General features: G+C 63.5%; 2 protein-coding genes across 4 annotated transcripts; both read left to right on the forward strand.

The window, feature by feature from the left end:
* The first annotated feature begins 786 nt into the window (after positions 1-786).
* Slc6a19 (solute carrier family 6 member 19) lies at positions 787-15,368 on the forward strand. 2 transcript variants are annotated; one of them, XM_004845130.2, is made up of 12 exons: positions 787-1,068; positions 5,751-5,891; positions 7,131-7,268; positions 8,415-8,596; positions 8,877-8,987; positions 9,325-9,437; positions 11,351-11,479; positions 11,560-11,716; positions 12,817-13,021; positions 13,110-13,269; positions 14,515-14,677; positions 14,814-15,368. In XM_004845130.2, the coding sequence occupies exons 1-12, from the start codon at positions 867-869 to the stop codon at positions 15,015-15,017; spliced, it is 1,905 nt and encodes a 634-aa protein (XP_004845187.1). In that variant the 5' UTR covers positions 787-866; the 3' UTR covers positions 15,018-15,368. The 2 variants fall into 2 exon arrangements, with proteins under 2 accessions (XP_004845187.1, XP_012927863.1); XM_013072409.3 differs by having other exon boundaries at positions 14,636-14,677.
* A 2,548-nt stretch (positions 15,369-17,916) lies between these two features.
* Slc6a18 (solute carrier family 6 member 18) lies at positions 17,917-27,000 on the forward strand. Of its 2 annotated transcripts, XM_021258581.2 has the most exons (12): positions 17,917-18,097; positions 20,676-20,816; positions 20,964-21,101; positions 21,237-21,418; positions 22,763-22,873; positions 23,476-23,588; positions 24,333-24,461; positions 24,600-24,756; positions 25,054-25,258; positions 25,495-25,654; positions 25,833-25,995; positions 26,719-27,000. In XM_021258581.2, exons 1-12 carry the CDS (start codon positions 17,938-17,940, stop codon positions 26,908-26,910), a joined length of 1,851 nt encoding a protein of 616 aa, XP_021114240.1. In that variant the 5' UTR covers positions 17,917-17,937; the 3' UTR covers positions 26,911-27,000. The 2 variants fall into 2 exon arrangements, with proteins under 2 accessions (XP_021114240.1, XP_021114241.1); XM_021258582.2 differs by lacking the exon at positions 22,763-22,873.
* Positions 27,001-27,005: the final 5 nt, after the last annotated feature.

The following is a 27,005-nucleotide window of genomic DNA, read 5'->3' on the forward strand; positions in this document are numbered from 1 at the left end:
CTCTCTTCTGGAGGCCTCCACCCCTTCTGAGCTCCTAAGGGCAGGGGCAAAGGTCGGGGCCTGGACCTGCTGCCCTGAGCAGCGCCCCTTCCCTGCTCCCTGTGGGGACGGCCCCCGCCTAGACGAGGTCACTGCAGCTCATCAGGAAACCATCCTCACAGGCTGCCTGTGGATTCTGGGAAGGGGCAGGGACACCTGGGGCAGGGCGTGGCCCTCACTCACCTGGGGCGGGGAGGGGGTTGGGAGCCCTGGGGGAGCCGCAGGGGCCCAGCAGACCCACTCTGCCTCCATCTTGGCTTAGACAACTGCAGGGTGGGGGTCCCCTCCTTCTCCCTTGGCTCCAAGGCCAGGTGAGGGGTCGTCCTTCAGCCTCTCCAGTGACCAGCAGTCGGCCCCGAGGACTCTGCCTCCTGACCCTTCCTGGTTGGGAACCCTCTTCCGTTAGTCAAGGTCCCAGCCCTCAAGAGGATTTGGAGCCAGACAGAAGCTCCCACAAGCACAGCCCTTCGTGGCCCCCCACCAGGCCCGGGTTCAGGCCCATCTGCTGCCCACGCTGTGGGGCTGGGCCGGGGCTTCCCACAGCAGGAGCTGGGAGGCGGGGTCCCTCCTGAGGTGGCTGATGGGTGTCTGCCCAGGGGGAGGGATGGACGGCGGGCGGCTCCGGCCCAGCAGGGCCTCGAAGATAAGGCATTAACAGTGCTGGACGCACCCCACGGATTTGCTGACGCCTCCTTTTGCCCAGGTGCCCGGGGCAAGGTGCCAAAGGTTCTCTATAAAGCACCCGGCTCCCAGCCCCACTCACCCACTGCTACTCTGCAGGACACACCAGCCCGGCCCAGCCCAGCCCAGCCCAGCCAGTGACCACCATGGTGCGGCTTGTGCTGCCCAACCCCGGCCTGGAGGACCGGATCCCATCCCTGGACACCCTGGAGGCCACAGAGCAGAAAGGGGCCAGCTCTCGACCTCAGTGGGACAACAAGACCCAGTACATGCTGACCTGTGTGGGCTTCTGCGTGGGGCTGGGCAACGTGTGGCGCTTCCCCTACCTGTGCCAGAGCCACGGAGGAGGTAGGTAGGCCACACCGGGCCTCTTGAGGGAGTGCGGCCAGCGTGGAGGGCCAGCCCGGGCTGCAGGTGGGGCCCCACACGCCCTCGGCATCCTGAGGTCACAGGTGGGGTCCCTTTGTACCCAGGGGCAGAACCAGGTCCCCACACACCTCAGCACCCCATTTGCAGAGAGAGGAGGAAGAGGCGAAAATCTGGGGCCAAGCCAAGTCTGAGAGTGGGCAGAAGAGGGAACAGGGCTGCACAGGCCCACCTCAGTGTGGGTCCCCGGCTGTCTGTGAGGCTCAGCAGGCGTGGCCCCTGGTGGGGCCTGTGGTGGGACACTGCACACCACGCCTGGCCTGGGGCGGCTGCGTTCAGATGCTAGGCTCCGGGGGTGGGAGTCTGGGCAGGCCTGTGCTGGCCTGGAACCCGTTCAGCAGGTGTCGGCTGTCCTCGGGGGGGGGGGGGGGTGGTGTCGCAGGTTGCAGACACTCTGCCCAAAGCCAGATGAGGATGCTTGGCCACTCCCGCAGCTTGGGATGCCAAGCTCCCCGGAGAGATGCCAGGTGGTGCCCGTGGCTCTGCCCAGGCCATGCACCAGGCACCATCTCTGTCTCCAGCCAGGGCTCCCAGCCCCAGCAAAAGCGGGCTGGGTTCTGGGATCTCTCAGTCCTGGGCCTGCCTTTTTGCCTCTGGGGTCCATGCCACAAGCAGAAGCAGGACAGGACCACGTGGAGTGGACCAGGGTGCAGGTTCGGCTCACACCTGCCTGCCAGGGAAGCAGGGCCAGCCTGGCCACCCCACGAGCAGTCACTTCAGTCTCCAGTCTGGGCTTGGGAGAGGCCTGGTGGGGACCCCCGCCTTGCCGCTGGCTGCTCCAAGGCACAAAGCCGGGGACTATGGCAGTTTAGAGCTCAGAGGACCTCTGAGGACCCAGGGTGGTGGGCTGGGGGACTGGTGCTTGGACCCTTAAAGGACAGCGGGGTCAAGGCCTGGAGGGGAGTGCAGAGCAGGGTCCCGGGAAGCCCAGGGCTGTGGGGCCCCACCGCTGAGTGCACACTGCAGGCTGCTCACCGCAGGCCTGGTCACCTCCCGGGCTCTGGGGCTGCTCCTCCCCTGCCAACATCGCTGAGCGCTGGCAGCGCACCAGGGGCCTGCTGTCCCCCCGAACACGAGTCCCCACAGTCACTCCACATGCTGCCGACCACGTCCCCAGGCAGAGGACAGCCTGAAGGGACGAAGCCAGGATACTTCACCTGTGCGAAGGGCGGCAGCAGGACCTGAAAGTTCCCTCGAAGCCACACAGTGGGTTCAATCCAGGCTGCAGCTCTGCCCAGCCGGCCGGGGCCAGCAGAGGAGGCCAGCAGTGACGCAGGGACAGCTGGGACTTCAGAGAAGCAGCTAGAAGGCCTCGGGGGACACAGGCCCCTTCCACAGGCTCCCGGGGGCTCGAGGCTAAGGCCGGTGTGGACACAGAGTGGTGGGACTGGCAGTGGATGGGGCGACAGACGCCGGGCGGGCCGGGCCGGGCGGAGCGCAGACCCTGGCCTCCCCTGCTGAGCACCTGCCGGCTGCCCCAGCCTCCCCCTCCTCCCCCTCTATCCGCCCCTCTTCCTGCCTTTCCTGCCTCTCCTCTGGGTTTCACAACTCCCCAGACAGACCGACAGAACTGCATTTCGAGCTGAGCTCGCCTCCCCGCTCTGGCACTTTCCCTGGCATCAGGGCCCCGCCCGCCCCTCTCCGCCTGCTGTCCATCCATCTGTGTGAGGAGCCGATGCCTGGGACTCCGGGCAGCGCAGACGGCTGGGCTCAGGGACCTTTGCCCACGTGGGCCCCACCCTAACCCCCTCCTGTGGCTCCTCCTCCCTCCCCTTCCCCCAGGAAAGCAGCCCCAGTGGGTGCCGGGTCATGTGGAGCAGCTGGTGCCCTGAGGCTCTGGGTGGGGCCCGTTCCTGGGGGCGGCAAGGGGTCCCAGTGGACAGCAGCCCCCGCTGGAGCCTGTGGTGTCCAGGGAGCGGAGTTTTAGGCTGCACACCACAGTCTTGGGGTGTCAGCCCCAAGCCTCCTCCAGATGGAGCCCACTCCCTCCTGCCCCTGGGGGTGCCCACACTGCCTGAGCCCACACGGTCTGCCATGTGACGCCCTTGCTCCGGGATGGTTTGCCCCGAGGGTGGAGGCTGGCTCTGCCTGGAGCCCCTGCCCTCCCTGCTTTGCCTGGTGGGGCAAGGTGGGTGAGGGGCACACAAGAGGTGCCTTGGGGTGGCCCCTGCACCCCACACTGGGGTCTAGAGAGCAGGCAGAGGCAGCTGCAGGAGCACAGGGTTCTCCCAGGACCCCTCAGGCCAGCCTCGCTTCAGATTTCTCTAGAGACTGAGAATTCCAAGATGTCACAAGGAATGTGACTTCCAACTCCTCTGTGACCCCGAATCTCACCAGCCCCTTGGACACCACCACCAGCCAACTCTGCTTCCGGGGTGCGTCCCACACACCCCATCCATCTTTAGAGGAACAGTGCTTAGGTCTGGCTCATCTTCATCTTCGTTCCTTTCCGACCACTCTTCACTCCCTGGTGGATTGAAAGCCCCAGCCCACCTCGGGCAGAGGGACCATGTCCCTGTCCCTGCTGCAGGGCAAGGTCACCATCCTGCCCGGCTTGTCCCCGCCCCGGATGCCTGAGTCCCCGAGACGTTGCTCCCGCCTGCATTCCCACGTCTCCAGGTTGCTTCCAAGCCTTGCAACCTGAGCCCCCAGCACCATGCACAGTGTCCCTTGAGGGCAGAGCGACAGTGGCCGGGGCCTCAGGGGGCACCTGATGCACTCTTTCTCCTCACCTCTGTGCAGTGGGAAAAGACACACAGCAAAGCTTTCTCTGCCGGCCATTTTCGAGGCGCTAAGCACAGCTGTGGCCCACTGCTAGAGCCCTCTCACCCCCCAACCCAGAGCTCCGCCCTGTGCCCAGCCTGCAGCCTCCCTTCCACGTCTGTGGAGACACCCAAGGTGATCAGCATTTGTCCCATTGACCAGCACATCCTGTGGAGCCTGCATTGCTCCATGTTGGGTTCCTTCCTTCCACAGGCTGAGAGATACGATTTCCACCATGCAGATGGGCAGTTTGTCCTTGTCACCCACAGGGGGACCTCTGGGGTCTTCCACCTCCTGGGTCCTGTACGCACAGGGTGTGTGCGAGAGGCTCTGAGATCTCGCTTCCGGTTCTTCAGGATTTTCCTGGAAGTGGCGCTGCTGGGTCCCACAGAAACTCCTGAGCCTGGGTTTTTGATGAACAAAAACCGCTTCCTATAGCAGCCGCCCACTCTCAGGCCCTCACTGACAGCGCACAGGTCCCAGCATCTCCACATTCTTATTCTGCTTATTTCCTTTTTCTTTTTTTAGTACTGGAGATTGGACCCAGGAATTGCATGCTGAACTGCACCTCCAGCCCTTTGTATTTTTGAGATATGGCCTTGCTATGTTGTCCCTACTGGGCTCGAAGTTCCCGTCCTCCTGCCTCAGCCTCCAGAGCAGCTGGGATGACTGATATGCACCACGTGCCCACTTTTGTTGTTGTTGTTTGGTACCAGGGATCGAACACAGGACCTTGTGCTTTCGAGGCAGGCGTGGCGCCACTGAGCTAAATCCCTGGCCCACATGCTCACTTTTTGATAGGAATGTCCTAACAGGGTGAGGTGATGCTCCACTGCAGTTCTGGCTTGCATTTTCCTGCTGGTAAGGGAGGCTGTGCAGCCTTCGATGGTTCTCTGGCCATTGTGTCTTCCTTGGAGAAACAGCTGCCTGAGTCTTGTGCACTGTTTGGATTGTGTTTTGGTTGCTATTGAGTTTCAGGCATGTTCTGAACACAAATCTCTTGCCAGAGACATAACTTGTGAGTATTTTCTCATGCTCCATGGGTCGTCTTCGTACTCTGTCCCCGCTGTTCTTGGAGACACATTTTGTGTTGGGTTTTTGAGGCAGAGTCTCACTCTGCAGTTCAGGCTGGCCTTGAGCTCACAGTGTTCTCCCTTCCTCAGCCTCCCGAGTGCTGGAATCACTCACAGGTGTGCACAACGCCCCGCCAGGATACATGACATCAAAATCTCTGCATTCACCCAGTTCTTGTAGAAAGAGAATAAACACAGTCACTGTTGGAGGGACTGAAGGGAGGTGCCCAAGGGACAGCTTCCTGTCAGCCCTCTGGGTCAGGCGAGGACGGTGGGCTTGCACAGGTGACAGACAGGATGTGAGAAATTCAGCCCTCACAGTCGTCCCCATGCTTGTGACTGTGTAGAGAACACAGATGACGTCTGTGAGATCGCCCCGCAGTGGTCCAGCGTCACCAGCAAGCTGCCCTGTCTCACGTGACCCCAGTGTCCATGAGGCTGAGTGGTGACACAGCCCATGAGCGTCAGAGGCAGGGCGGAGGCTGGCACCCCTCCAGGCCTGTGCGGCAGCCCCTCCACTTCTGGGGCTCCCAGCCAGCGGGGGCTGACCTTGGCCCTGTGCCTTCCCCTGCACACCCTTGATCACGGTGCTCGGAGTACACAGGTGCCGTCCGGAGTGACACAGCAGTGTCCGCTCCAGCCCCGCAGGGACCACAGCTCAGCTCGCTGCACGTCGGGGCTGCAGCTGTGCTCGGCGCGGCCTCTCAGGCAGGGCCCTTCCCCAGTAGCCTCCAAGTCTGTGACGCATGTGTGTGCTTCTCCCCGTAGGGGCCTTCATGATCCCGTTCCTCATCCTGCTGGTCCTGGAGGGCATCCCCTTGCTGTACCTGGAGTTTGCCATTGGCCAGCGGCTGCGGAAGGGCAGCGTGGGCGTGTGGAGCTCCATCCACCCTGCCCTGAAGGGCCTAGGTGTGTGTCCCAGGCCCCTGGCCTCCCGGGCGCTCCTGGGCGAGAGCACCCAGGCTGGCCCCTCCAGAGGCCTTTGGGACCTTTCTTGGAGGCCACCCCTGGGCCGGGCCGTCCTACTCTCCAGGACCCAGGAGGTCGGCAGTGACCCTGACCCCCACCGCCCGGCAGGGCGGGAGGGCAGCTCCACAGGGAGGAGCAGAGGGACTGACCTGCGGCCCACAGCAGGCTCCGCAAGGCCCCGGGCCAGAAGGGGGCGCTGGCCGCCCACCCTCCAGAGGCCTCCTGACCACACCAGCTCCAGGGCCCGACCCAGGGCTGGTCACTCATTCACGGCTCTGACCTGGGCGGCCCCTACGGCCTCACCAAGGGACACGGCTCACCTGGGCCCCAAAATACCAGCGGGCAGCAAAGAGCGAAGGGCAGGGTCCACACGCCCAGAGCCCAGCCCAGGGCCCGCCCCACCCACACCCGCACAGCAGCCAGGCCTGAGGCTCACCTGCTTCCGCCATCCGTCCCTCTGCTCACATGGCCCTCCCTCTCTTCCCCATCCCTTCCACTTTCCCTTCCCCTTGCTTCTCTCCCCCTCCCTGTCTCCCTCACTCCCCGCATCTCACTCCCAGTTACACACACACATCTGTCGCGGTGGCGGTGGTTGATGCTGTTTTCCTGTACCAGGGATTGAGCTCAGAACCTTGTGCATGCCAGGCAGGCATGGTGCCACTGAGCTAAACCCCTGGCCCCCACACACATTCGGTTTGGTTTTTTTGGTGCCAGGGATAGACCTCGGGTCCTTGTGCTTGCGAGGCAGGCGGCAGAACCACTGAGCTACATCCCCGGCCCCCAGAATTGGTTTTGAATGTCACATTTCTGGAGAGCAGGTGCCTGAACCACCTTCACAGTCCCACCTGGCTGTCCCTGAACGTTGAGACCACTCACTGCCCACTGCGCTCCCTGATGCTCTCTCCTGTCCCTAGTGAGGACACGGCTTGTTTGGGGCCTGGCCCACTGGGCAGCACCCTGCCCGCTCCCCCAAGCCCCTGAGAGGGCCTACAGCCACCACCCTGGCACACCACGGGCTGCAGGCGAAGGTGGAGGGGGTGGGACCCTGACCCCCCACCCCAGGTCACACAAGTGACATCAGACAGGCCCCAGCATCCCGCAGCCCTCCCAGGGCCCGCAGCCCAGCACTCAGCCACGGGGACCTGGGACGCCACCCGCAGTGACGCCCCGCACCCACAGGCATCGCGTCCATGCTGGCGACCTTCATGGTCGGCCTGTACTACAACACCATCATCGCCTGGATCACGTGGTACTTCTTCAACTCCTTCCAGGAGCCCCTGCCGTGGAGCGAGTGCCCACTGAACGGGAACCGGACAGGTGAGGCGGCCCCCGCTTGCCTCCGTCCCCACTCTGACCTGGCCTTGCTAGCAGTGACCATGTCTTGTGCACAGTCACCCAGCACTCTCCTAAGACCTGGACATGACAGAGCTGGAAGAATCCAGAGCCCCTTCCAGGCAGCAGGGCAATGACAGGCTCCACCACATTCGCAGAAGACGTGAGCACTATGACTTCCTAGGCCTCACGTCTGGGGCAGATGAGACCCTCAGAGAAGCTGCAGGGACAGCAGGGGCTGTGACAGAGGGACCATTGCACAAGAGCCGCTCTGCTGCCTGTGTCCATGTCCCCACCCTGGGCCCCGGCCCTGCAGAGGAAGACACAGGCTCAGCTCACAGTGACGCTCGCGGCTACAGAGGGCCATGAGCGGTCTACTTGGTGACCTCGAGCCCAGTAGGTGCAGAGCGGCTGCAGGGCATGCTGCACAAGCTCTTCCCACGTGATGGGCAGAGGAGACACGGTCAGGAGAGGGCAGACGCATCCAGGTGCCCCTCACTGCATGCCAGGCTGGACTCTTCCCCTAGCAGGGCTCAGCATGGTTCCTGGAGCCCCAAGAAGCCCACGGTGGCAACAGGATGTGCAGCTGGGCAGTATGGGCCCAGGCCGGCCAGGGAGCCCCAAAGCCCCATAGCCTCTGCACTGCTGGGCAATCCCACAGCAGCCAGGAAACAGCAGCAGGAGGCCGTCAAGGCCAGAGGCACATAGCACACTTACAATGGCGTCTCGAAACCCACAGCCTCTGTGGGCATGTGTGTACACACATGTGAGTGGACTGGTGCAGGTGTGTGCAAGCATGCAGATGCATCCGTGTGTGTGTGTGCACAGCTGTGCTTGTACTCATGTGTGCAAGCATACAGGCGCACCCATGTGCATAAATTTGTGTGCATGTGTGTGCACGGCTATGCTTGTGGGCATGCTTGTGTGAGCATACAGGTGCACTCACACATGAGTGTGTGTCTATCCATGCATGGCTGTGTTGCATGCATGTGTGTGCACCTGTGTGCCCGTCCTGCTCCATGCCTCTGGCTGGTTGGTGTTCCTGGAGCCTGGGGCCCGGAGCTGCCTGTCCACATGGACCTATCCTCTTGGTGACCCCATGCTGAAGTGTGCACACCACCATCTCCACAGGCTACGTGGACGAGTGTGCCAGGAGCTCCCCTGTGGACTACTTCTGGTACCGCGAGACCCTCAACATCTCCACCTCCATCAATGACTCGGGCTCCATCCAGTGGTGGATCCTGCTCTGCCTCACGTGCACCTGCTGCATCTTGTATGTGTGCACCATCCGCGGCATCGAGACCACCGGGAAGGTACGGGTCGGACTGCCTGCTGGGCCCGGTCCTCGGCCTTGGTCCCGGGGCTCCCAGAGCCTCTCTTCAGGCCGCCACAGCCCCAGGTCTGCTGGATGGCTCAGCTGGAGGCTCAGACAGCTCCCGAACACCCTCCTAAAGCTCAGGCAGCCCTACCCGTCTGCCCAGGTGGGAGAGGCAAAGAGCAGTGACAAAGGACAGTAGAGGGAGGGCGATCCTGGGCACCGCCCTGAGGTCCATCCTCTGCCCGTCCCCACGCACTGACCACGCTGCCCTGCAGGCCGTGTACATCACCTCCACCCTGCCCTATGTCGTGCTAACCATCTTCCTTGTCCGCGGCCTGACGCTGAAGGGTGCCACCAGCGGCATCGTCTTCCTCTTCACACCCAATGTGAGTGCCTGTGTCCACCCTGGGCTCAGACTCGTGGCTCAGAGGCCACAGTCGGAGCAGAGTCTGCCCTGAGCCCTGGTGCAGCTCCCAGAGACAGGTGGAGCCGGCCTGCTGCTGCCCAGGCCAGGCCTGTGCTGGTCGGGCCTTGAGGCTTGGCTGTCCACGGTCCTCACGCTGTGTGCTGGGAAGGGGCTGCTCAGCCTGACTTTGCTGTCCACGTGCAAGGGCAGCCACCACCGGGGGGGAGCCAGCTGCCACCTCCCTCCCGCCCAGCCCGCTCCGGGGCACGCTCCTCGGCCTCAGGGTGCAGTGTGCAGCGAGGTCTCTGTCGACGCAGGTGACAGAGCTGGCCAATCCGGTGACCTGGCTGGATGCAGGCGCCCAGGTCTTCTACTCCTTCTCACTGGCCTTCGGGGGCCTCATCGCCTTCTCCAGCTACAACCCCGTGCAGTGAGTCCACGGCGTGGGAGGGTCCCCAGGCGCAGGGAGCTGTGCCTCAGTCTCCCCAGTTGTGAGGATGGGCAGGAAAGCACGCAAGGTGCTTGGGGGGCCCAGCTCCTCTGCCAACGCCAGCCAGTGTGGTCCCTGCGTGTCTGGGGGAAGCAGCTCTGCTGGGGCCATGCATACACACAGCGCCCACAGGGCAGGCTGGCTCTCGGGGAGCCCCTGGACCACCCCAGCTCTACCCTGGGACCCCGGTATCTGGTCTGTGGTGGCCCGAAGCCCACCACAGACCCAGGTGGGATCCTGCAGGCCATGCCCCCGACAGACTCCACCAGGATAGGGCCCTGTGTGATGAGCCCCAGGGGGCACCAGGAGGCACTCAGGCAGCGCGCCAGTGTGTATCAGGCATCCTCACAGGATCAGGAAGACAAAGCCCTACTGTGTGTGAAGGCCTGGTGCGAGGGGGTGCAGAAGCCCTGGAGAGAAAGGGGTGAGGGCAGGGCCTGAGTGGGCTGGGGTGAGGCTTGCGAGGGCCAACAGGGAGCAGGGGGCAGTGCGCGGGCGGGTGCCTGGGGAGGACACGGCAGTGAGCCCTGCACTTGTGGGGGGAACCGGCCTGGGGAAGGGTGTGGGGCGTGGCCTGTGGGAGGCCCCGTAGTGAGGGCAGGAAGAGGCCAGAAGTGCCCCTAGAGCCGGGGCCGTGGTCTGGCCGTGGCCAGGGGCGGGGCTGGAGGATCAGGCAGGGGCGCTGCCTGTGGGGGCGGGGCCTGCGGGGCCGGAGGTGCCCGGGTCCCAGCTCCAGCTCCAGAAGGCGCAGGTGCTAGAAGGGCATGCAGGTGCCACTGCAGGCGGGCCAGTTTCACAACAGCGTTAGCCCCGCCCCGACCATGGATCCAGAGGTTCCCACCCCAGCAGGCCTCACCCTCCCGGGCCCGGCCCCACCCTGCTCTGCCTTCCACCTGTGGTCATCGGGTCCTGGACACTGTGATGGGCACATTCCAGCTTCTCGCGAGGCCAGAGTGTCCCGTGTGCCGTGTCACCGCCTCCCTCCTCTCTGCAGATGGTGTGCTCTGCGTGGACGGCCATCCTGTGCCAGTCACTCGACTACTGGGCACATCCAGCTGTCGTGTTTCCACTCTGGAGTGTGGTGGTTGGTGCTGTGGCACTGTGCGTGGGCATTCGTGTGGACACAGGCATGGGCTGCTGGGCTGGTCACCCTGGGTCAGTTGCTGGAGGACTGCAGGGCTATGCCACTCCAGCCCCATGCCAACTCCTGCACTGTCGGATGTTCGTGGAGTCGCCAGCGCAGTGGTGGGGTGGTGCCTCACTCCCTTTGACTTGAGCTCCCTGGTGGCTTCCAGTTCTGCTCCTCGTGGCCTGGGGTCCACCAGGTGCTGGGGGCTGTGGACTGAACTCCTCGGAACTTCCTTGGCTGACAGAGGCAGCCATCCCGGGCCCTGGAGACCTGGGGGCATGTATGCCACGGCGGGCCCAGCCTGGCCTCCTCTTCCCTCTGGGGTTGTTGTTCCCCTGCCTCGGGCCAGGGTTAGGACCCAGCCTGGTCCCAAGTGACAGCTGCTGTCTGTCCTGGGCTTCCGGAGGGTCTCTGCAGCCACTGTGTGCGGAAATGCACAGAGGCAGCAGCAAGGGTCCCCGCTGTGGGTCTGGGTCAGCCCGGCTCTCTGTCCACCTGCGTCCTCAGTGCTGCTCGGGAGGGGAGGACGGTGGGTTCCGGGCCCCTCCCGAGTCCCCAGGGGTGCCCCGTCTCTCGGGCACTCTGGGCCGGGCTCAACTGTGTCCTGGGCCTGGACCTGGTGGAGGCGCAGCCCATGCTCTGACTCTGGGTGGGCCGTGGCTGGATGCAGCCTGCTCTCCAGGGACAGCACCGCAGGCCCTAAGGACGCTGCTCTTGCCCACAGCAACAACTGTGAGATGGATGCGGTGATCGTGTCTGTCATCAACGGCTTCACGTCTGTGTATGCGGCCACTGTGGTCTACTCCATCATTGGCTTCCGCGCCACCGAGCAATACGACGACTGCTTCAGCCAGTGAGTCCCACCCTGCGCCAGGCCCGGCCTGTCCCCACCAGGCCACTCCTCGGCCGACATCAGCCCTGTCCTCGCCCTAGGAACATCCTGGTGCTCCTCAATGCCTTCGACCTGCCCGAGGGCAACGTAACAGAGGAGAACTTCACCGCCATGCAGCAGTGGCTCAACGCCACCAACCCTGCCACCTATGCGGGGCTCCAGTTCCAGACCTGCGACATGAACTCCTTCCTGTCCGAGGTGGGTCCCATGGGGTGGCCTGTGAGGGGTTCAGGGGCTCCGCACTGTGCACAGAGCTGGGTCCCCCTTCGCTCTCCCCTGACCAGGCCACCTGTCCCTCTTGTTCACTGCCACACAGACCCCCACCGTCCGTGGGTCATGCAGTTTCTTCTGTTTAAGTGGAAAGAATTTTTAACCCTGGTTCTGGATGCACCAGACCAGCACCACACTAACTGGGGACTGGGGATTCTCAGCCCTTGGGGTGCCAGGGAAAGCCAGGAGTTGCCGGTGTAGTAACTGAAGCATTTGAGCACCACGTTAATGGTTAATGAAGTTTGCACACCATGACCTATTTTTTGATCGTTTTTGTTTGTTGCTGTACTGGCACTGAGGACCCTGGCACTGAACTGCACTCCCAGAACTTTTTAAAATTTGGGGACAAGGTCTTGCTGTTGCTAAGTTGCCCAGGCTGGGCTCAAACTTGTGATCCTCCTGTTTCAGCCTCCCACAGTGGTGGGATGACAGGTGTGCTCCAGCACGCCTAGCTACCATTACATTCTATAGGTCAGCATTTATTAAGTTGAATCGCGCAGTTTGTCGGCCAGGAGCCACCTGGGCCTTGGAGGATGGTGACCCTTTGTCGGTCTGTCTCTGGCGGCCCTTGTGAAATGCCTGTGCCAGGAACAAAAGATTGGCCAAGCACCTGGCCTGGCAGAGCAGAGACGCTGAGGTTCTCAGCCTCGGGGCGCCCACCGACTCCGGAGGGTGGGACGGAGACGGCCGGACCACCAGCCCTGGGACAGGGACAGGGTGGTGCTGCCCTGCTGAACACCCCCTGCAGCAGCCTGGATCTGGAGTCCTTCGGGATGTGCTCAGCGTCGCCTTTGCACTCCGGTGCAGGGCCACGTGGGAGAACTGGAGCCCACGGTGGCAGGCATTCTCAGTGGCTTGGCTCTCTGACCCACTCACGTCCACTTTTAAAAACGCGCTTTGGGACAAAAATCAAGATCCAGTTATTTCCCCGAATGACCCGGATCCACCTGTCCTTGCTGGGCCAGGCATGGCAGTCGGGCTGTGGGGATGGCTGCAGGGGGTGCCGGGTGACTTGTGCTGCTCTGCAGGGTGTGGAGGGCACAGGCCTGGCCTTCATCGCCTTCACCGAGGCCGTCACCAAGATGCCAGTGGCCCCTCTGTGGTCGGTGCTCTTCTTCCTCATGCTCTTCTGCCTGGGCCTCTCGTCCATGTTTGGGAACATAGAGGGCATAGTCGCGCCCCTGCAGGACCTCAGGGTCTTCCCTGAGACGTGGCCCAAGGAGCTGCTTACAGGTGAGTGTGCCGCGGGCCATGGACGGGCACCCAGGGCAGGGACACCTGGGGCTCCGCCCTGAAGCAGCTCTGCCCCCTCGGCCTACAGGCCTCATCTGCCTGAGCAACTACCTCATCGCCTTCATCTTCACGCTGAACTCGGGCCAGTATTGGGTGTCCCTGCTGGACAGCTACGCAGGCTCCATACCCCTGCTCATCATTGCCTTCTGTGAGATGTTCGCCGTGGTGTACATATACGGCGTGGACAGGTAGGAGGGCGGGGCCCGGCTTGGCTGGCAGGGAGACCTGGGGAGTGGGCTCCTCTGCTGCAGTTCGCAGTTTCCCTCCGTGCGAGCACAGTGCATCATGCAGGTGGAGAGGCTGGGGAACAGGCTCCCATCCAGGTGGGAGCCGTTCTCTTCCTGCTGCCCCTGCCCCTGCTCCAGGGCCAGGAGTTGGCTAGAGGCAGCGTTAGTGACCTGGGGCATCCAGGGAGGAGGACAGCAGCGAGAAGGGAAGAGCAGACACAGGGCCACAGAACCACACAGACTCCGACTTCCCCCGTGAGGGCCTCTGTCAGGTCCCCAGACACGGCCCTGGGGCTGGGGCACAGGGAGCAGTTGAAGGTGCAGCACAAGGGGGACAGCAGCAGGCCTGGGCCTCGGGGTCCCATGGGGAGCAGCTGGGTGCTGCACCCCCTCTGGGCCCGGGGGCTGGACAGTGGGGTAAGGCAGGGGAGTGCTCAGGCCTCCTGAGGAACAGGGACAGCACCCGGAATCCAGTGCCACTGTCCGAGCCCATTCGGCACCCTCTGCCACGGCCAGGTGGGGCTGACGCAGCCACACGTGCGGAATCAAGTGAGTGTGAGTGCTTCCAGAGCACTGAGATGTGAGTCCATGGTGCCTGGCAGGGAGTGTCAGCATGAGCAGCGGCAGAGGCAGGGACGGATGGCTGAGGGTCGGGGTGGCCCCTCGGTGTCATGGTATCGCCGGGTCTCAGCCAGGAACATTTAGGTGGAAACGGGGTGGCTGTGTACGGGAGGGCACTCTGAAGTCTGAGCATAGTGGCCTCGTGCCATGTGCCCACGTCGGTCTGGACAGCCGGAGGAGGCAAGGACCGCGGGCACAAGGCTGAGGGACACTCACTGCCTGAGCCTCCCAAGATCCCGCACCAGCTGGGTCCAGGTTCCAGTTCCACAGGGGTCCTGGAGGCCCTGGACAGACCCCGCCTGTTCCTGATTTCTGCTGACAGGGAACTCCCTGCGGGAAGAGTCGGGCGCATGGGGGTGATGGGAGGAGGATGGGGGGCCAGCTGGTGGCCTTCCTCCATTTCCCTGGAAGCCCTGACCCCTCGCCACACCCAGGCGGTGGCTGAGGGGGCGCGCCAAGGGCTCTGAGGCATCGAGCTGCCGCTCCGCCCTGTGGAGAGTGTCCAGGCGCCGTCATCCAGCGTGGAGAGCCTTGGTGGGCTGAGGCGAGGAGGCACGGGTGACACTGCTCCTCTGGCTTCTGCAGGTTCAACAAGGACATTGAGTTCATGATCGGACACAAGCCCAACATCTTCTGGCAGGTCATGTGGAGGCTGGTCAGCCCGCTCATCATGCTGGTCATCTTCCTCTTCTTCTTTGTGATCCAGGTCAGCAAGGAGCTCGTGTACAGCGTGTGGAACCCCAGCTACGTGAGTGCCGGGTGCAGGGCACAGGTCCCCGAGAAGGCGGGAGGAGGAGGGGGTGTGGGCGCCGGTCCCTCCCTCCAGGGCCGGGAGGTGGGTGTCAGGGCTGCAGGGGCTCCTAGCTGCTCACCCCTCTCCCCAGGAGGAGTTCCCGAAGTCCCAGAAGACCCTGTACCCGGGCTGGGTGACCGCCGTGGTGGTGGTCGTGGCCGGGGTGCCCTCCCTCATCATTCCCGGCTTTGCTGTCTACAAGCTCATCCGCAGCTACTGGCGGAGACCGGGGGACCGCCAGGGGCTGGTCAGCGCGCTGTCCACGGCCTCCATGAAAGGGGACCTGGAGGGCTGAGTGGGCCCAGCCCACAGGGTGCAGATGTACAAGTGTGTATGTGGTGCAGGGGTGCGTGTGTGGCAGTGCACATGTGGGTACTGCATGTGTGCACGCAACACCGATGGGTGTGGATGTGCGTCTGAGTGTGTGAATGACAGCATGCATATGTTGTGTGTATACAGGTGTCCGCATGTATATATGCCCAGTGCGCTTGTGCATACAAGCATGTGTCTGCATTTCTGATTCTGTGTCCATATGCACATGTGTTACATGTGTGAAGATATTTATGTGTGAGCTAGCATGTGCATACCTATGGATTGTGTTGTGCACGCACATGTATGCACATGTGCATTATACATGTGTGCACAACCCTGCGCATGTATACTTATTCATACATATGTGTAAGCAGTGTGGGAGGCATGTGTTGTGCATATAAACACATGTGCATCTCATGCGAGTTTGTGTGTCATATGCAGGCACTTGTGGATGTGTGTGGCTACTGTACACATGTGTGAAGCATGTGTGTTTACATGATCATGGCACACACTCCCACCCCTGGGGCCCAGCTGCCCTCTGCACTTGCTCTTGCAGGGGCAAGGCATGGACTATGCCCGGCAGCCCTAGAGTGGGCTGGCCCGGTCCTGCACACACCACGGTCCACAGCCAAGGGCTGCAGGCTGCTGCTGCTCCGTCCGCACCCAGGGCCAGGGCTTCCTGGAGCGGCCCTCGCAGCCTACCCACCCACCCCCACTCCTGGCTGTTGGGCCTGGTGCAGCAGCCCAGAGTGGAAGTCAAGGCCCTTTTGCTGCCCGAGGAGGACGGAGGCCTGAGGCAGAGAAGACGGCCCGGGGTGTTTTGCAGTGGCTCTGGGCCTGGCAGTCTGGCCTAGAGGATTCCGAGCCACTTAATCATTGCTCCAGCTGCACAGCTGGGTGAGCAGCTCAGCGGAGCTCAGCGGGATCCCCCAGACTCCTGAGAAGACATTGACCCTGGGAGCTTCCAGCTGGAGGCTGGGCCCTGGCCGGGAGGACATCTCACCCTGGTACCTCACAGAGGCTCCTCTCGTCCCAACATGCGGTGACCACTCCGCCCCCAACCCTCACACTGCCCAGGAGCTGGACTCAGCCCCTGTCCTCCCAGGGGCAGTGCTGATTTGACAGCGGTCACCCCGCTTCCCATGGAAAATCAAAGCTTTAATCGAACTGGACTCTCTGGGAATTCTCACAGCAGGGGAGACAGTGGCGGGTCCTGGGCCCACAGCCCCTCCCCTCTAGACTTCAGGGTCAGCCCTTGGACCGCGAGTCCTCGCCCCAGGCCATGCCAGCTGGCCACTTCAGCTCCATGGCCTGAGTCCTGCAATGGAGGAGGATGGCTGGGTTGGTTGTCCTCGAGGGCACAGCTTGGAAGACTCTGACCCTGGACTGGGGGTGTGCAACTGAGCACACCACAGCGCCCTGCCCAGTGCACCGGGGAGGCTGTGTGTGGCCTGGCATGGGGCAGCCCAGCCTGCGGTCTCCGCCCTGCGTTCAGTGCGTGTCTGTGCGTGCGTGGGACTGGGTGTGGCTGGTGGGCAGGGGTGTCTCCATCTGAATAAACCACTCTTGTCTCACTCTCGGCTTGTGATTGTGTGGCAGGTGGCACCCCCTGGCCTCAGGCAGGTGACAGGGGCCTTGAACAAGGGGCTGCAGGGTGGCAGGGCAGGAGGTGGGAAGGACAACAGTGCCCGGCTGCAGGGGACCTGTGGCCCCAGGGGACACCACCCACCAGCCCCATCTGCCCGCCCTCCTTTCATCTCCCTGCGTCTCTGCGACCCTTTCGTCACCTGGCCTCTCACCCATGGGCTGTGATCTAGGATGCACATGTTCGAACCCCAGCCTCCCTTGGGAGGCCAGCATCCTGGAGTGTGAGAGCTTTGGGTCAGGGCCTTTGGCCTGGCCCTGGGAGAGGCGCTGAGGGATGACCCGGAGCTCAGGGAGCACTCAGCAGGGGCCTCTGGGATGGACCCCTGCAGGAGGCCCGAGCACGGGGAGGACTGACACCAACTTAGGAGTTGCAGGGCACAGGAGTGGGGTGCCCCCGCCTCCAGGAAGCAGCTGGGTAGGGGGAGCCCCAGCTGGCTCGCCAGCTCCCATCCATGGCAGGCAGTGGCTGCCTACAGTGGACCCGGGCTCAGGTCTGTGGCCTTTGCAAGAAGCCACCCTGGGGACACGGGACCAGCAGGGGATGCATCTGTGTGACCTCCCTGGGGCATGCACCTCTGCGGTCTCACATATATAAGCTTAGTTTCCAAATAGTAAATAGGGGGGCCAGGGATTTAGCTCAGTGGCACCGGCATCTCCCTCGCAAGCACAAGGCCCTGAGTTCGATCCCTGGTACAAAAATACCAAACTAGTAAACAGGGTTTTTGCTTTTGTTTGTGTTTGGCGTGGGTGTGTGTGCCTGTGTGTGTGTGCAGGCACATTACACTGTAGTGGGGATTGAACCGAGGGTCTTCACACTGGGCTACAACCCCAGGCCTTTTTAATTTAATGTTTTTGAGACAGGGTCTTTAAGTTACCCAGGTAGGGCTCCAACTTTCAATCTGCCTTCTCAGCCTCTCAGAACAAATCAGTTTTTAAACACCAGCTGGGGGTGCTTCCTGGGAGTCCGGGGAGGTCTCAGGGCCGGCGGCTGCTGTTGAACAGCCCTGAGTTATGCTGCTGGCAGCCAGCCGTGCTGAGGGCCTGGCTGTGAAATGTGGGACAGGGCTGGGGACACCGCCCTTGGGAACGGGCTGCGGTTGAGTTAGGAACCAGGCCTAGTTACCAATTCACCAAATTCCTTTAAATAAATGAGAAAATCCGCCGAGGAAGCTGCCACTGACCAGCTCAGAGGCAGCCAGGCTTACAGCTGGCAAGGTGTCTGCCCAGCCCACCCTGCACCCGGGGTGCCAGCCAGGATGGCCCAGGCCCTGGCCCCGGGCTTGCTTGTCGACACGGTTGAGGACAGGAGGCCTCAGTGGGACAACAAGTTCCAGTACCTCCTGAGCTGCGTGGGCTTCGCCGTGGGGCTGGGGAACATCTGGAGGTTCCCATACCTGTGCCAGACCTACGGGGGAGGTGAGCAGCCGGGCACCCCCTCGGGCTCTCTCTCCTGGGCAGGAGCAGTGTCCTCCCGGCCTGAGGGCCATCAGCCTTGGAAGAACCTGTGACCACGTTTTCCTGCTGCACGGAGTGTCGGGGGCACTGGGGCTGACTCCTCCCCGGGTTCTCAGGGTGGCATCCAGGATGCACCTCCCCAGACCAGCCTCCCTGGGACGGGGTCCTCCCAGAACCCGGCTGTACGACACCCGCAGGGCTGCTGGTAATGCTGTGCTAGTCGTTAAACTTGCAGGCCCCATGGTCACCGCTGGACGCCTGGGTCATGAGAGGGGACAGGCACCGCCGCCTCAGGAGCTGATGTGAATGGGGCCCAGTGTCCCCCCTGACGGGACAGGCCTGCTCCGTCGGGCCGGCCTGGGACCCTGGGTCTCGGGCCTCTCAGGGCTGTCTTCCTGCCCCATGGCGCCTCGGGCTTTTGCGACAGAAATGTTCTCCGGCTGGAAATGGGGCAGCATCCGTCACCTTCAGGGCCAGGGCACCCATTTCTCACCCATTTCCGGGCTCAGGCAATGTGGATGGGGCAGGCTTTCAGGGTGGGCAGCAAGTTGGCCCTTCTGAGGGTGACCAGGTGCCTCAGCTCGGGTGGACAGAGCACTGGTGATGTTTGCATTTTTAGTTTGCATGAACCCACCACTACCAAGGGCAAAATTTCCTCTCCCAGGTGTAATTACTCAGCTTGGGACACATGCTCTTCAAAGACAAGCCTGTCAAAGCAACCTGTTATAAATGTGGCAAGATATTTAAATAGAACGTACAGCCGCCAGGTTCAGGGGCCGTGTACCTGTAATCCCAGCTACTCAGGAAGCTGAGGCAGGGTGACCGCAAGTTCCGACCCAGACTGGGCTACTCATGGAGACCTTGACTCAAAATTTTAAAAAAAGAACCTTTAAAAGGGGTGGGAGGTAGCTTGGCATTAGAGCACCCTGGGGTCTATCCCCAGTTCTGCACCGACACGGCCAAAAGGTTTGCTGTGACTCTCACTAAGCGCCCGCCGTGGGGCTGTTTATTTGCCGGAGCACTGAGTCGGTGATGGGTGGCAGGAGGTGAGTGAGGGCCAGGGCGCCCCCAGCACCTGCAGCAGCTGCAGCTTCCAGCCTGGAGGCTTCTCCACACTGTACACCGAGCTGGCCCAAGAGCCATGGTCTCGAGCTGTCTGCTGCCTCTGCCTCATGCTTGACTCAGGCTCCGCAGGGTCCCGCAGTTGTGCAGCGAGTCCTCCAGGTCCCTCCCTGCGAGGGTGCGCCTGGGCTCTGCGTGTGTGTGCGTGTGCGTGTGTGTGTGCGTGTGTGTGTGTGCGCGTGTGTGTGTGTGTGGTGAAGCCAGTGTGCTTCAGTGTAGATGAGAACACCCCCGCATATCCTGATCCTTGCCCACTTTCTCATGGGCCTCCCAGTCCCCATGCAGCTCTGCAGTTGCCACAAAACTTCCTCTCCTCCACAACAGTGTCTCGGGGCCTCAGTGGGCTCGAGGGCATTGGCCAGGGTCTCCGGGGCAGTCGGCGGTCAGTGCCAGCCTGTCGGCAGGGACCGTGTCCTCCTGGCCGTGTGGTGTGGACTTCCTACCCCACAGGCTCAGCCTCCTCCCGCTCACCAATCTCCTCTGCTCTCCCCAAGCGCCTTTCACTGGGGCAGCTCGGGCGGGTCGTGGCAGGCTGAGCCCAGGGGATCTGATCGGCAGGCTGACCGTCAGGGACAGGTGTGGCCTGCTGCTTATTAATGTTGACAAGAGCCTGGCTGCAGCCCGCATGGCTCAATGTCCAGGCTGGAGGCTGCCTGGAGACTGTATCCAGACCTGCCCGCAGGTGGGGAGGGGGCCAGGCAGAGTCCCCGTGACAGTTCACTGGAGAGGATGCAGCAGCTGTCCCTGTGACCTCCAGAGCCCTGCGCCATCTGCCCGGTTCTTCCTGCACAGGCGCAGCTGCTGCCTCCTGTGCAGGTCCTGCTGGGGCATCGGCCCAGGGCACAGAATCCTTCCTGGGGACCAGGGTCCCTGTCCAGCCGGCTCTGTGGTGTGCTCTCCACATCCAGCTGGACAGAGGCAAAGGGAGGTGAAGAGTCAGCGAAGTGGCCCTTCTTGACTCCCCAGGGACGGGGGACATCCTGCCTGTGGGACCTAGGCCCAGAGGCAGGAAGATGGCTGAGTGGTGTCACTCACAGACAAGCCAGCCCTTGCCCAGGGACCGCAGAAAGGCCAGCAGGAGCCTTGTGTGCCAGGGTTGGGGCCTCACTCAGCCTTCATCTCTGCAAACTCATGGGCTGGGAACCTGCATTCCTAGCAGGAGCTACTTCCGCCCGGGCGGCAGCTTCACAGGTGTCCCCAGATAGACGCTGGGTTCTCACCCCGGCCACCTACAGCCCCTGAGGACTTGGGCGGGGCCTCCACCAGCAAAGCCAGGGAAGCCCGGTGACACTCAGCCAGCCGGGGCTCGTCCAGCCCAGTCCCGGCCCCTGTGGTCAGTGGTGATGCCACTGAGCCCTGGCCGGCATCCGGCCCCGCCAGAGCCTGCGGGTGACGGTGGGGGCCTCGTGCCACGCAGGTGCCTTTCTCATCCCCTACCTCATCGCCCTGGTCTGTGAGGGGATCCCACTGTTTCACATCGAGCTCGCCATAGGCCAGCGCCTGCGGAGGGGCAGCATCGGGGTGTGGACGGCCATCTCCCCGTACCTGGGCGGAGTAGGTGCGCGTGGTGGGACCCGGGCGGGACTGGGCGACCACTGCAGGCCACGGGTGCTGGGTGCTGGGGGACCCCGCAGGCCCCAGGAGCTGCATGAGGGAGGCTTCCATTTTCACGTGTGGCTGTCCACCTTTCCATGTGCGGGCGCAGGCCTGGGCTGCTTCACCGTGTCCTTCCTGGTTAGCCTGTACTACAACACTGTGCTCGTGTGGGTGCTGTGGTACTTCCTCAACTCCTTCCAGCAGCCGCTGCCCTGGAGCACCTGCCCGCCCAACCTCAACAGGACCGGTGAGGGACAGGAGGGAGGACAGGTGGGGCAGCGTGGGGTAGGAGCCGGGCTCCTCCTCCCGGGGCCTCCAGACCCCAAGGGCGGCCCCTCACAGCCAGGAAGGGCTCCGAGCAGTGTGTTCCGCCCCGCCGCAGGGCTGGTGGCGGAGTGCCAGGCCAGTGGCACGGTGAGCTACTTCTGGTACCGGCAGACGCTGAACATCACTGCCGACATCTCGGACAGCGGCACCGTGCAGCGGCGGCTGCTGCTGGGCCAGGTTGCCAGCTGGGCGGTTGTGTACCTGTGCATCAGCAGGGGCATCGAGACCACGGGCAAGGTGAACCCTCGGCGACCGCGTCCGGGCTGGCGGAACTCTGCCACAGGCACGGCCCCTGAGCAGGGTGCCCTTGTGCCCCAGGGCCAGGGCGGCTCTGGGCCCGCCCTTCCCTCCAGGCCCCCCGCTCCTCCCTCCGGGCTCCATCCTGGCATCCTCCCGCACTGCAGAATGCGAATGCAAATGCGCTGCCAGTGGCGGTCCCGGCCGTGGCTTCTGCTTTACCCTCTTATCTAAGTTTCACTGTTCTACGGACGCATGTTTGCGGTACATAATAAGCACACTCGCCGAGGGGAGCTGCACGCACCTTCACCCCCTTTTCATGCCCTTTCTCTGCCCCTCCCTCAGTGTTTTGGTTCCTTTCCCTCTTGCCAAAGATCTGTCTCCGCCTTCCCTATTATCTGGGTTTCACTTTGCTCGTTGATTTATTTACGCTTTGGGTTTCTCACGTGAGCGGCCATGTGCTGTTTAAGCTGTGTCCCAGTTTTATTTCACTGAGCCTTGTGGTCTCCAGGTGCATTTTCCGGCAAAGCTGCTAGGGTTGAGCGTCAGGCAGTTTATCTTTTAGACACCCAGTGTCTGCCTGGGGCAGCACCGAGGCTGGGAGCTGCTGAGCCTGTGCCGGGCACAGGCAGCTCCTTCCTGCAGCGGCCGAGTCCCTGCACCTGGGCCTCACCTCCCGACACGGCCACTGCAGGGACCTACGGCCACCAGCCGCAGTGGCTCCCGGCCTGCTGCCCAGGTGACAAGTCCTGTTCAGCGAGGGGTGGACAGCCGAGACGCACGAAGAGCTGGGAATTCCCAGCAACCCTCTGTGACGCCACACACCCGTCTGCATGGAGCTTTCCTCCGTGGTGCTGGGCCTCGGGGCCAGAGCCCCATACGTACCAGGCCCTGCTCCCCACCAAGCTGCTCCCCAGCACTCACTACTGCAGCTCTCTGGTGTGGGCCCACGTGAGCGGGGTCGGCCAGGCCCAGCCGATGACAGGGCTGTGGACAAAGGGGCGGGTGGAGGGTGCTGGCAGCAGGGTCAGGGCCTGAACCTTGGCTGGTGGGGGTTGGAGCAGAGCTGGGGGTGGCCGTGGAGAGGGCTGCCCTATCCTGAGGCTGCCAGTCCGAGGTCTGTGCCTAGCGGTGCCCACACGGTCACAAACTGTACCCTTGAGGCATGCACGCTGAGCTCAAAGCTTTTGAGCTGCGCCCGCCAACCCCCGCCTGAGCCCGCCTGAGCCGGCTGAGCCGCCTAACCCCAGGGCCTGCTGCTGGCCCGGTGCTTCGCCCCACCCCGCCTGCTTCTCTGAGGCTGTGCTGTGAGGCCCCACGTGCAGACCCCCCTTCTGCCCACAGGCGATCTACTTCACGGCCTTGTTCCCGTACCTGGTCCTGACCATCTTCCTTGTCAGAGGCCTGACCCTGCCTGGCGCCACGGAGGGCCTGACCTACCTTTTCACCCCCAATGTACGGGGGTCCCGCCGGCAACTTCCCTCCCTGGGAGGTGCCCGAGCAGCGGCTCCCAGGCAGCGGGGGTGGGGTGGAGAGGACTTGGAGCAGAGGGCCCTGGCCCAAGGACGGTGGTCAGGCAGCAGACTCGGGTGAAGAGGGGCGCACGGGGCCTGGGAGGAGGAACTGGGTTCGGAGGGTGCCGCTGGGCTCCCAGGTGTCGCAGTGGCCAGCACCAGCCTCGCTCCAGGGCTCAGGTCCAGGGGGCCCTGTGCCCTCCCGGGCCATCTTGTCCTGTCCCGGGGACTCCAGGGCTGCCACGGGGTGTTGGTGGCACTGAGTCTGCCCGAGACCTGGCAGAGGCGCATGTGCAGGTGGCCTGTGCTAGGCCTTCAGTGGTCCCAAATGCCAGGTCCGGGGCAGAGGAGCCAGCAGAGCGGTCACAGACAGGGCCCTGTGGCCTCTCGGGCCGCTCGCCCCCACGGGTCTGGGCTGCCCTTGGCAACAGAGCTGCTCACCCGCTAAGATGGCTGAAGCAGCCGGGGAAGGGTCGGGGGGCCAGGCTGTCCAGCGGTCCGGGGCTGGCCTGTTGCACACTGAGGCCTCCCTGCCCGGCCCAGGTGCAAACTCTCCTGAACCCCCGGGTGTGGCTGGACGCGGCCACACAGATCTTCTTCTCTCTGTCCCTGGCCTTCGGAGGACACATCGCTTTTGCAAGCTACAACCCGCCCAGGTAGGCGGCCGGCAGGGGTGTGGACGGCTTTACAGCCAGGTGCTGAGGCAGCAGGGCCTGGGGACAGGCACCAGGTGCTTCTCTCTCGGAGCTGCTCCCCTGTGAGCCCAGCTGGGCGTCAGCCCAGGCTCCCAGGACGACACGGCAAGCTTGTCCCGGGCGGGGGGCCCTCACGCGTGTCAGCCCTAAGGCTCCGAAGAACAGCCGTGTCTCCTGGGGCCGGCCGGGTGTTACAAGGGGACGAGGCGCACCGGAGCCCTAGAGACGGCAGAGGATGAGGAAGTGGAGGATGCCCCGAAGCGCTCATCCTGGTCTGGCAGGCAGCCTGCTGTGGGCAGGCGTCCTGAGCAAGGTCCAGGCCCTGCTGCCTGTGGCCCTGGCCGAGTCCTTTGCCAGAGTTCCTGTCACCATCATTCGTGAGGCCCACACAGCACTCTCAACCTCCTGGCTTTGCCTTTTCACAGCCAACCTGAGCGACTCTATTTTCATGACAACTTCGCGTTTCACTCACACCAGGCCGCACACCCACCCAGAAGGTGGCGGACACACGGGCCATAAAAGCATAAACATGGTGTGCGTCGTCCTGGTGGTCGGGGACCAGAGTGGAGGCCCCGTGCCCCTGCAGCACTGCAACAGCCGCCACTGCCAGGGCGGGGCGGGGCCGAGGGAGCTGCTGGTGGGGCGACAGGCCAGGAAGCGACAGGCTGTGTCCACAGCATCCTGATGGCGGGTGCTTGTGCCCAGGAATGACTGCAGGCGGGACGCCGTGATCATCGCCTTGGTCAACAGCGTGACCTCCCTGTACGCATCCGTCACCATCTTCTCCATCATGGGCTTCAAGGCGACCAACGACCACGGGCAGTGCCTGGACCGGTGAGTGCGTCCCTGGTGCCCACAGAGCAGTGCCCGTCCCAGGCCCAGAGGGTGAGGGCCCACTGCCAGCTGAGCGGGCTCCACATGGCCTGGGGATGGTGACACCCGCCCCACTGGCCAGCCTCTCTGTCTATGCAGGAACATCCTCTGCCTCATCAACGAGTTCAGCCTCCCGGAGCAGAGCATCTCCAGGGACAGCTACCCGGCCGCACTGCTGCACCTCAATGCCACCCAGCCGGGGAGGGTGGCCCGGCTGCCCCTGCGGGCCTGCAGCCTCAAGGACTTCCTGGACCAGGTGCCCGTGGGGCCAGCCGGGGGGCTGGGAATCCTAGTCCACCTGTGCCCAGGGAGAGGCCCCGCCACAGGTCTGGGGCCCAGGATGATGGCAGGGCGCGGGCACCGAGGTGCTCTGACCCAGGGAGTGTCCGGGCTTGGGTCATGGGGACTGTGGGCCTGGGACCCAGGCTAGGTTGCCCAGGTCCTGAGCTCCAGGACCCCTCTCCCCTGCTCACAGAGGCTAGGAAAAGAGGAGCAATGACCCCTTGTCCCCAAGGGCCAGGTCGGCTCTCACCAAGGCGTGCACGTGTTGCAGGGAGCCTCAGGCCCCGGCCTGGCCTTTATCGTCTTCACCGAGGCTGTGCTGCACATGCCAGGGGCCACTGTGTGGGCTGTGCTCTTCTTCGGGATGCTCTTCAGCCTGGGGCTGTCCTCCATGTTCGGGAACATGGAGGGGATCATCACGCCGCTCCTGGACATGGGGGTCTTGCCCCGGTGGGTCCCCAAGGAGGTCCTGACTGGTGAGTGGATGCTTGGCCACCTGCAGGGACTGTCCCCACGTCCAGCCCCCAGGGCTGCTGCCCACTCTGCTCACTGCCCAATGCCCAAGCCCCGTGGGAGGCTGAGCCACGATGCTCCACATGGATTCCAGGGGTCCCAGCGGCCAACAGGGACAGCCTGGGGTTGGGAGGCAGGGGCCCGGGCCGAGGGAGCCGAGGACACCTGCCTGTGTACCCACCCACTCTGCTGTCCCCAGGGCTGGCCTGCCTGCTGTGCTTCCTCTCGGCCACCTGCTTTACACTGCAGTCTGGAAGCTACTGGCTCGAGGTCTTTGACAACTTCGCAGCCTCCCTGAACCTGGTCACCTTCGCCTTCCTGGAGGTGGTCGGGGTCATTTATGTGTACGGTATGAAGCGGTGAGTGCTTTCCTACCGAGCACGCCCCTGGGCCTGAAGGCTGGGCGGCACAGGGCTGCCCGACCCAGGCTCAGCCCGGTGCCGTGGAGCTGATAGGGCCTGTCATCCCCGCCTCCCTCCGAAGGCGAGGTCCACTGGGCCCACCGGGAGCCCGAGCCTCAGCCCTGCTCCCCCACAGGTTCTGTGCTGATGTCAAGTGGATGACCGGGCAGTGGCCCAGCCTCTACTGGCGGGTGTCGTGGCGGGTGGTGAGCCCCCTGATGCTGCTGGGCATCCTCCTGTCCTACATCGTCCTGCTGGCCTTCAGGTCACCCAGCTACAAGGCCTGGAACCCCCAATATGTAGGTCTTCCCTGCAGGGACATGGGGGCCTGGGATCCTGGGCGTGGCCTGGCAGGGGGCAGAACCCACATGTGGACACTTATGCCCTATGTGGTAATGTGGCCTGGCCACTTCTGGCAGCTAGGGACATAGCTGTGCCCACTGCGAGGCCTGAGAACACCAGGCTCCAATGTCCCTGGTGGGACAGAGCCAACTGTAACCCTGGGACCTGGGTAAGGGCCTGGATCAGGGGAGTGGGGACCCCGCAGTCTGAACTCTGGGCCTCCCGGTCCCTTCCGCCTCCCTCAGGAGAAAGCAGGGAAAATTGCTTGGTCTGGGTCTGACAGGGAGGTCCCCAGAGGGTCCTGGTGCTGGTCCAGCCAGGCAGGGAAGGCCACAGAGCAGGGCCTCAGCTTAGTGCCCTCCAGGGGTGGCACAAGCGCCTCTCCAAGCCTAGCAGTGGCAAAGGCAGAGACGGGCCCAGAAGGGTTCTGCGAATCCACACAGAGCAGCCGAGGCATCTCAGCAGTCGGAACAGAGTGGGGACAGAGCAGCCCAGCCAGGTCTCTGTGGTCCCCTGCCCCAAGCAGCTCCGCCCAACCGGGAACTCCAGAGCCCTCGCTCCTGGGCTCTGGGGAGGAGGGGACGCTGCTGATCCACTCCAGTTCCGGTGGCCAAGCACTGGCCCCTGCGTGCTGCTGTGTCCTGGGGGACAGCGGCTGAGTGTGCCCTCCTGTCCCGCAGGAGCTGTTCCCGGCTCAGGAGGAGAAGATCTACCCTGGCTGGGTGCAGGCCGTCTGCATGCTCCTGTCCTTCCTGCCCCTGCTGTGGGTCCCAGCGTCCGCCCTGGCCCAGCTGCTGCCCCGGCGCAGGCAGAGGCGGGAGGACACGCAGCTGGACACTGGGCTGAAGCTGCAGGACAGCAGTGGCTGCTGAGGGGCTGGGGCAGGGGCAGCCAGGGTGGAGATGGGGCCCTCCCAGCCTGCAGCCCCCAGACCCAACCCCATTACATGCTCTGCACTGAGGCCTTG

Source organism: Heterocephalus glaber, unplaced genomic scaffold (assembly GCF_053883595.1).
Source record: "Heterocephalus glaber isolate CG9 unplaced genomic scaffold, H.glaber_assembly_v1.0 deba00001537, whole genome shotgun sequence".
Classification (NCBI taxonomy): Eukaryota; Metazoa; Chordata; class Mammalia; order Rodentia; family Bathyergidae; genus Heterocephalus; species Heterocephalus glaber.

Excerpts from the sequence above, each read along its gene's own strand:
- Slc6a19 (XM_004845130.2), top strand. The coding sequence starts at position 867 with ATGGTGCGGCTTGTGCTGCCCAACCCCGGCCTGGAGGACCGGATCCCA. Across the intron at positions 13,022-13,109 it reads GCCCAAGGAGCTGCTTACAG|GCCTCATCTGCCTGAGCAAC; the intron begins GTGAGTGTGCCG and ends CTCGGCCTACAG. Across the intron at positions 13,270-14,514 it reads TACATATACGGCGTGGACAG|GTTCAACAAGGACATTGAGT; the intron begins GTAGGAGGGCGG and ends TGGCTTCTGCAG.
- Slc6a18 (XM_021258581.2), top strand. The coding sequence starts at position 17,938 with ATGGCCCAGGCCCTGGCCCCGGGCTTGCTTGTCGACACGGTTGAGGAC. Across the intron at positions 18,098-20,675 it reads GTGCCAGACCTACGGGGGAG|GTGCCTTTCTCATCCCCTAC; the intron begins GTGAGCAGCCGG and ends CGTGCCACGCAG. Across the intron at positions 25,655-25,832 it reads TATGTGTACGGTATGAAGCG|GTTCTGTGCTGATGTCAAGT; the intron begins GTGAGTGCTTTC and ends GCTCCCCCACAG.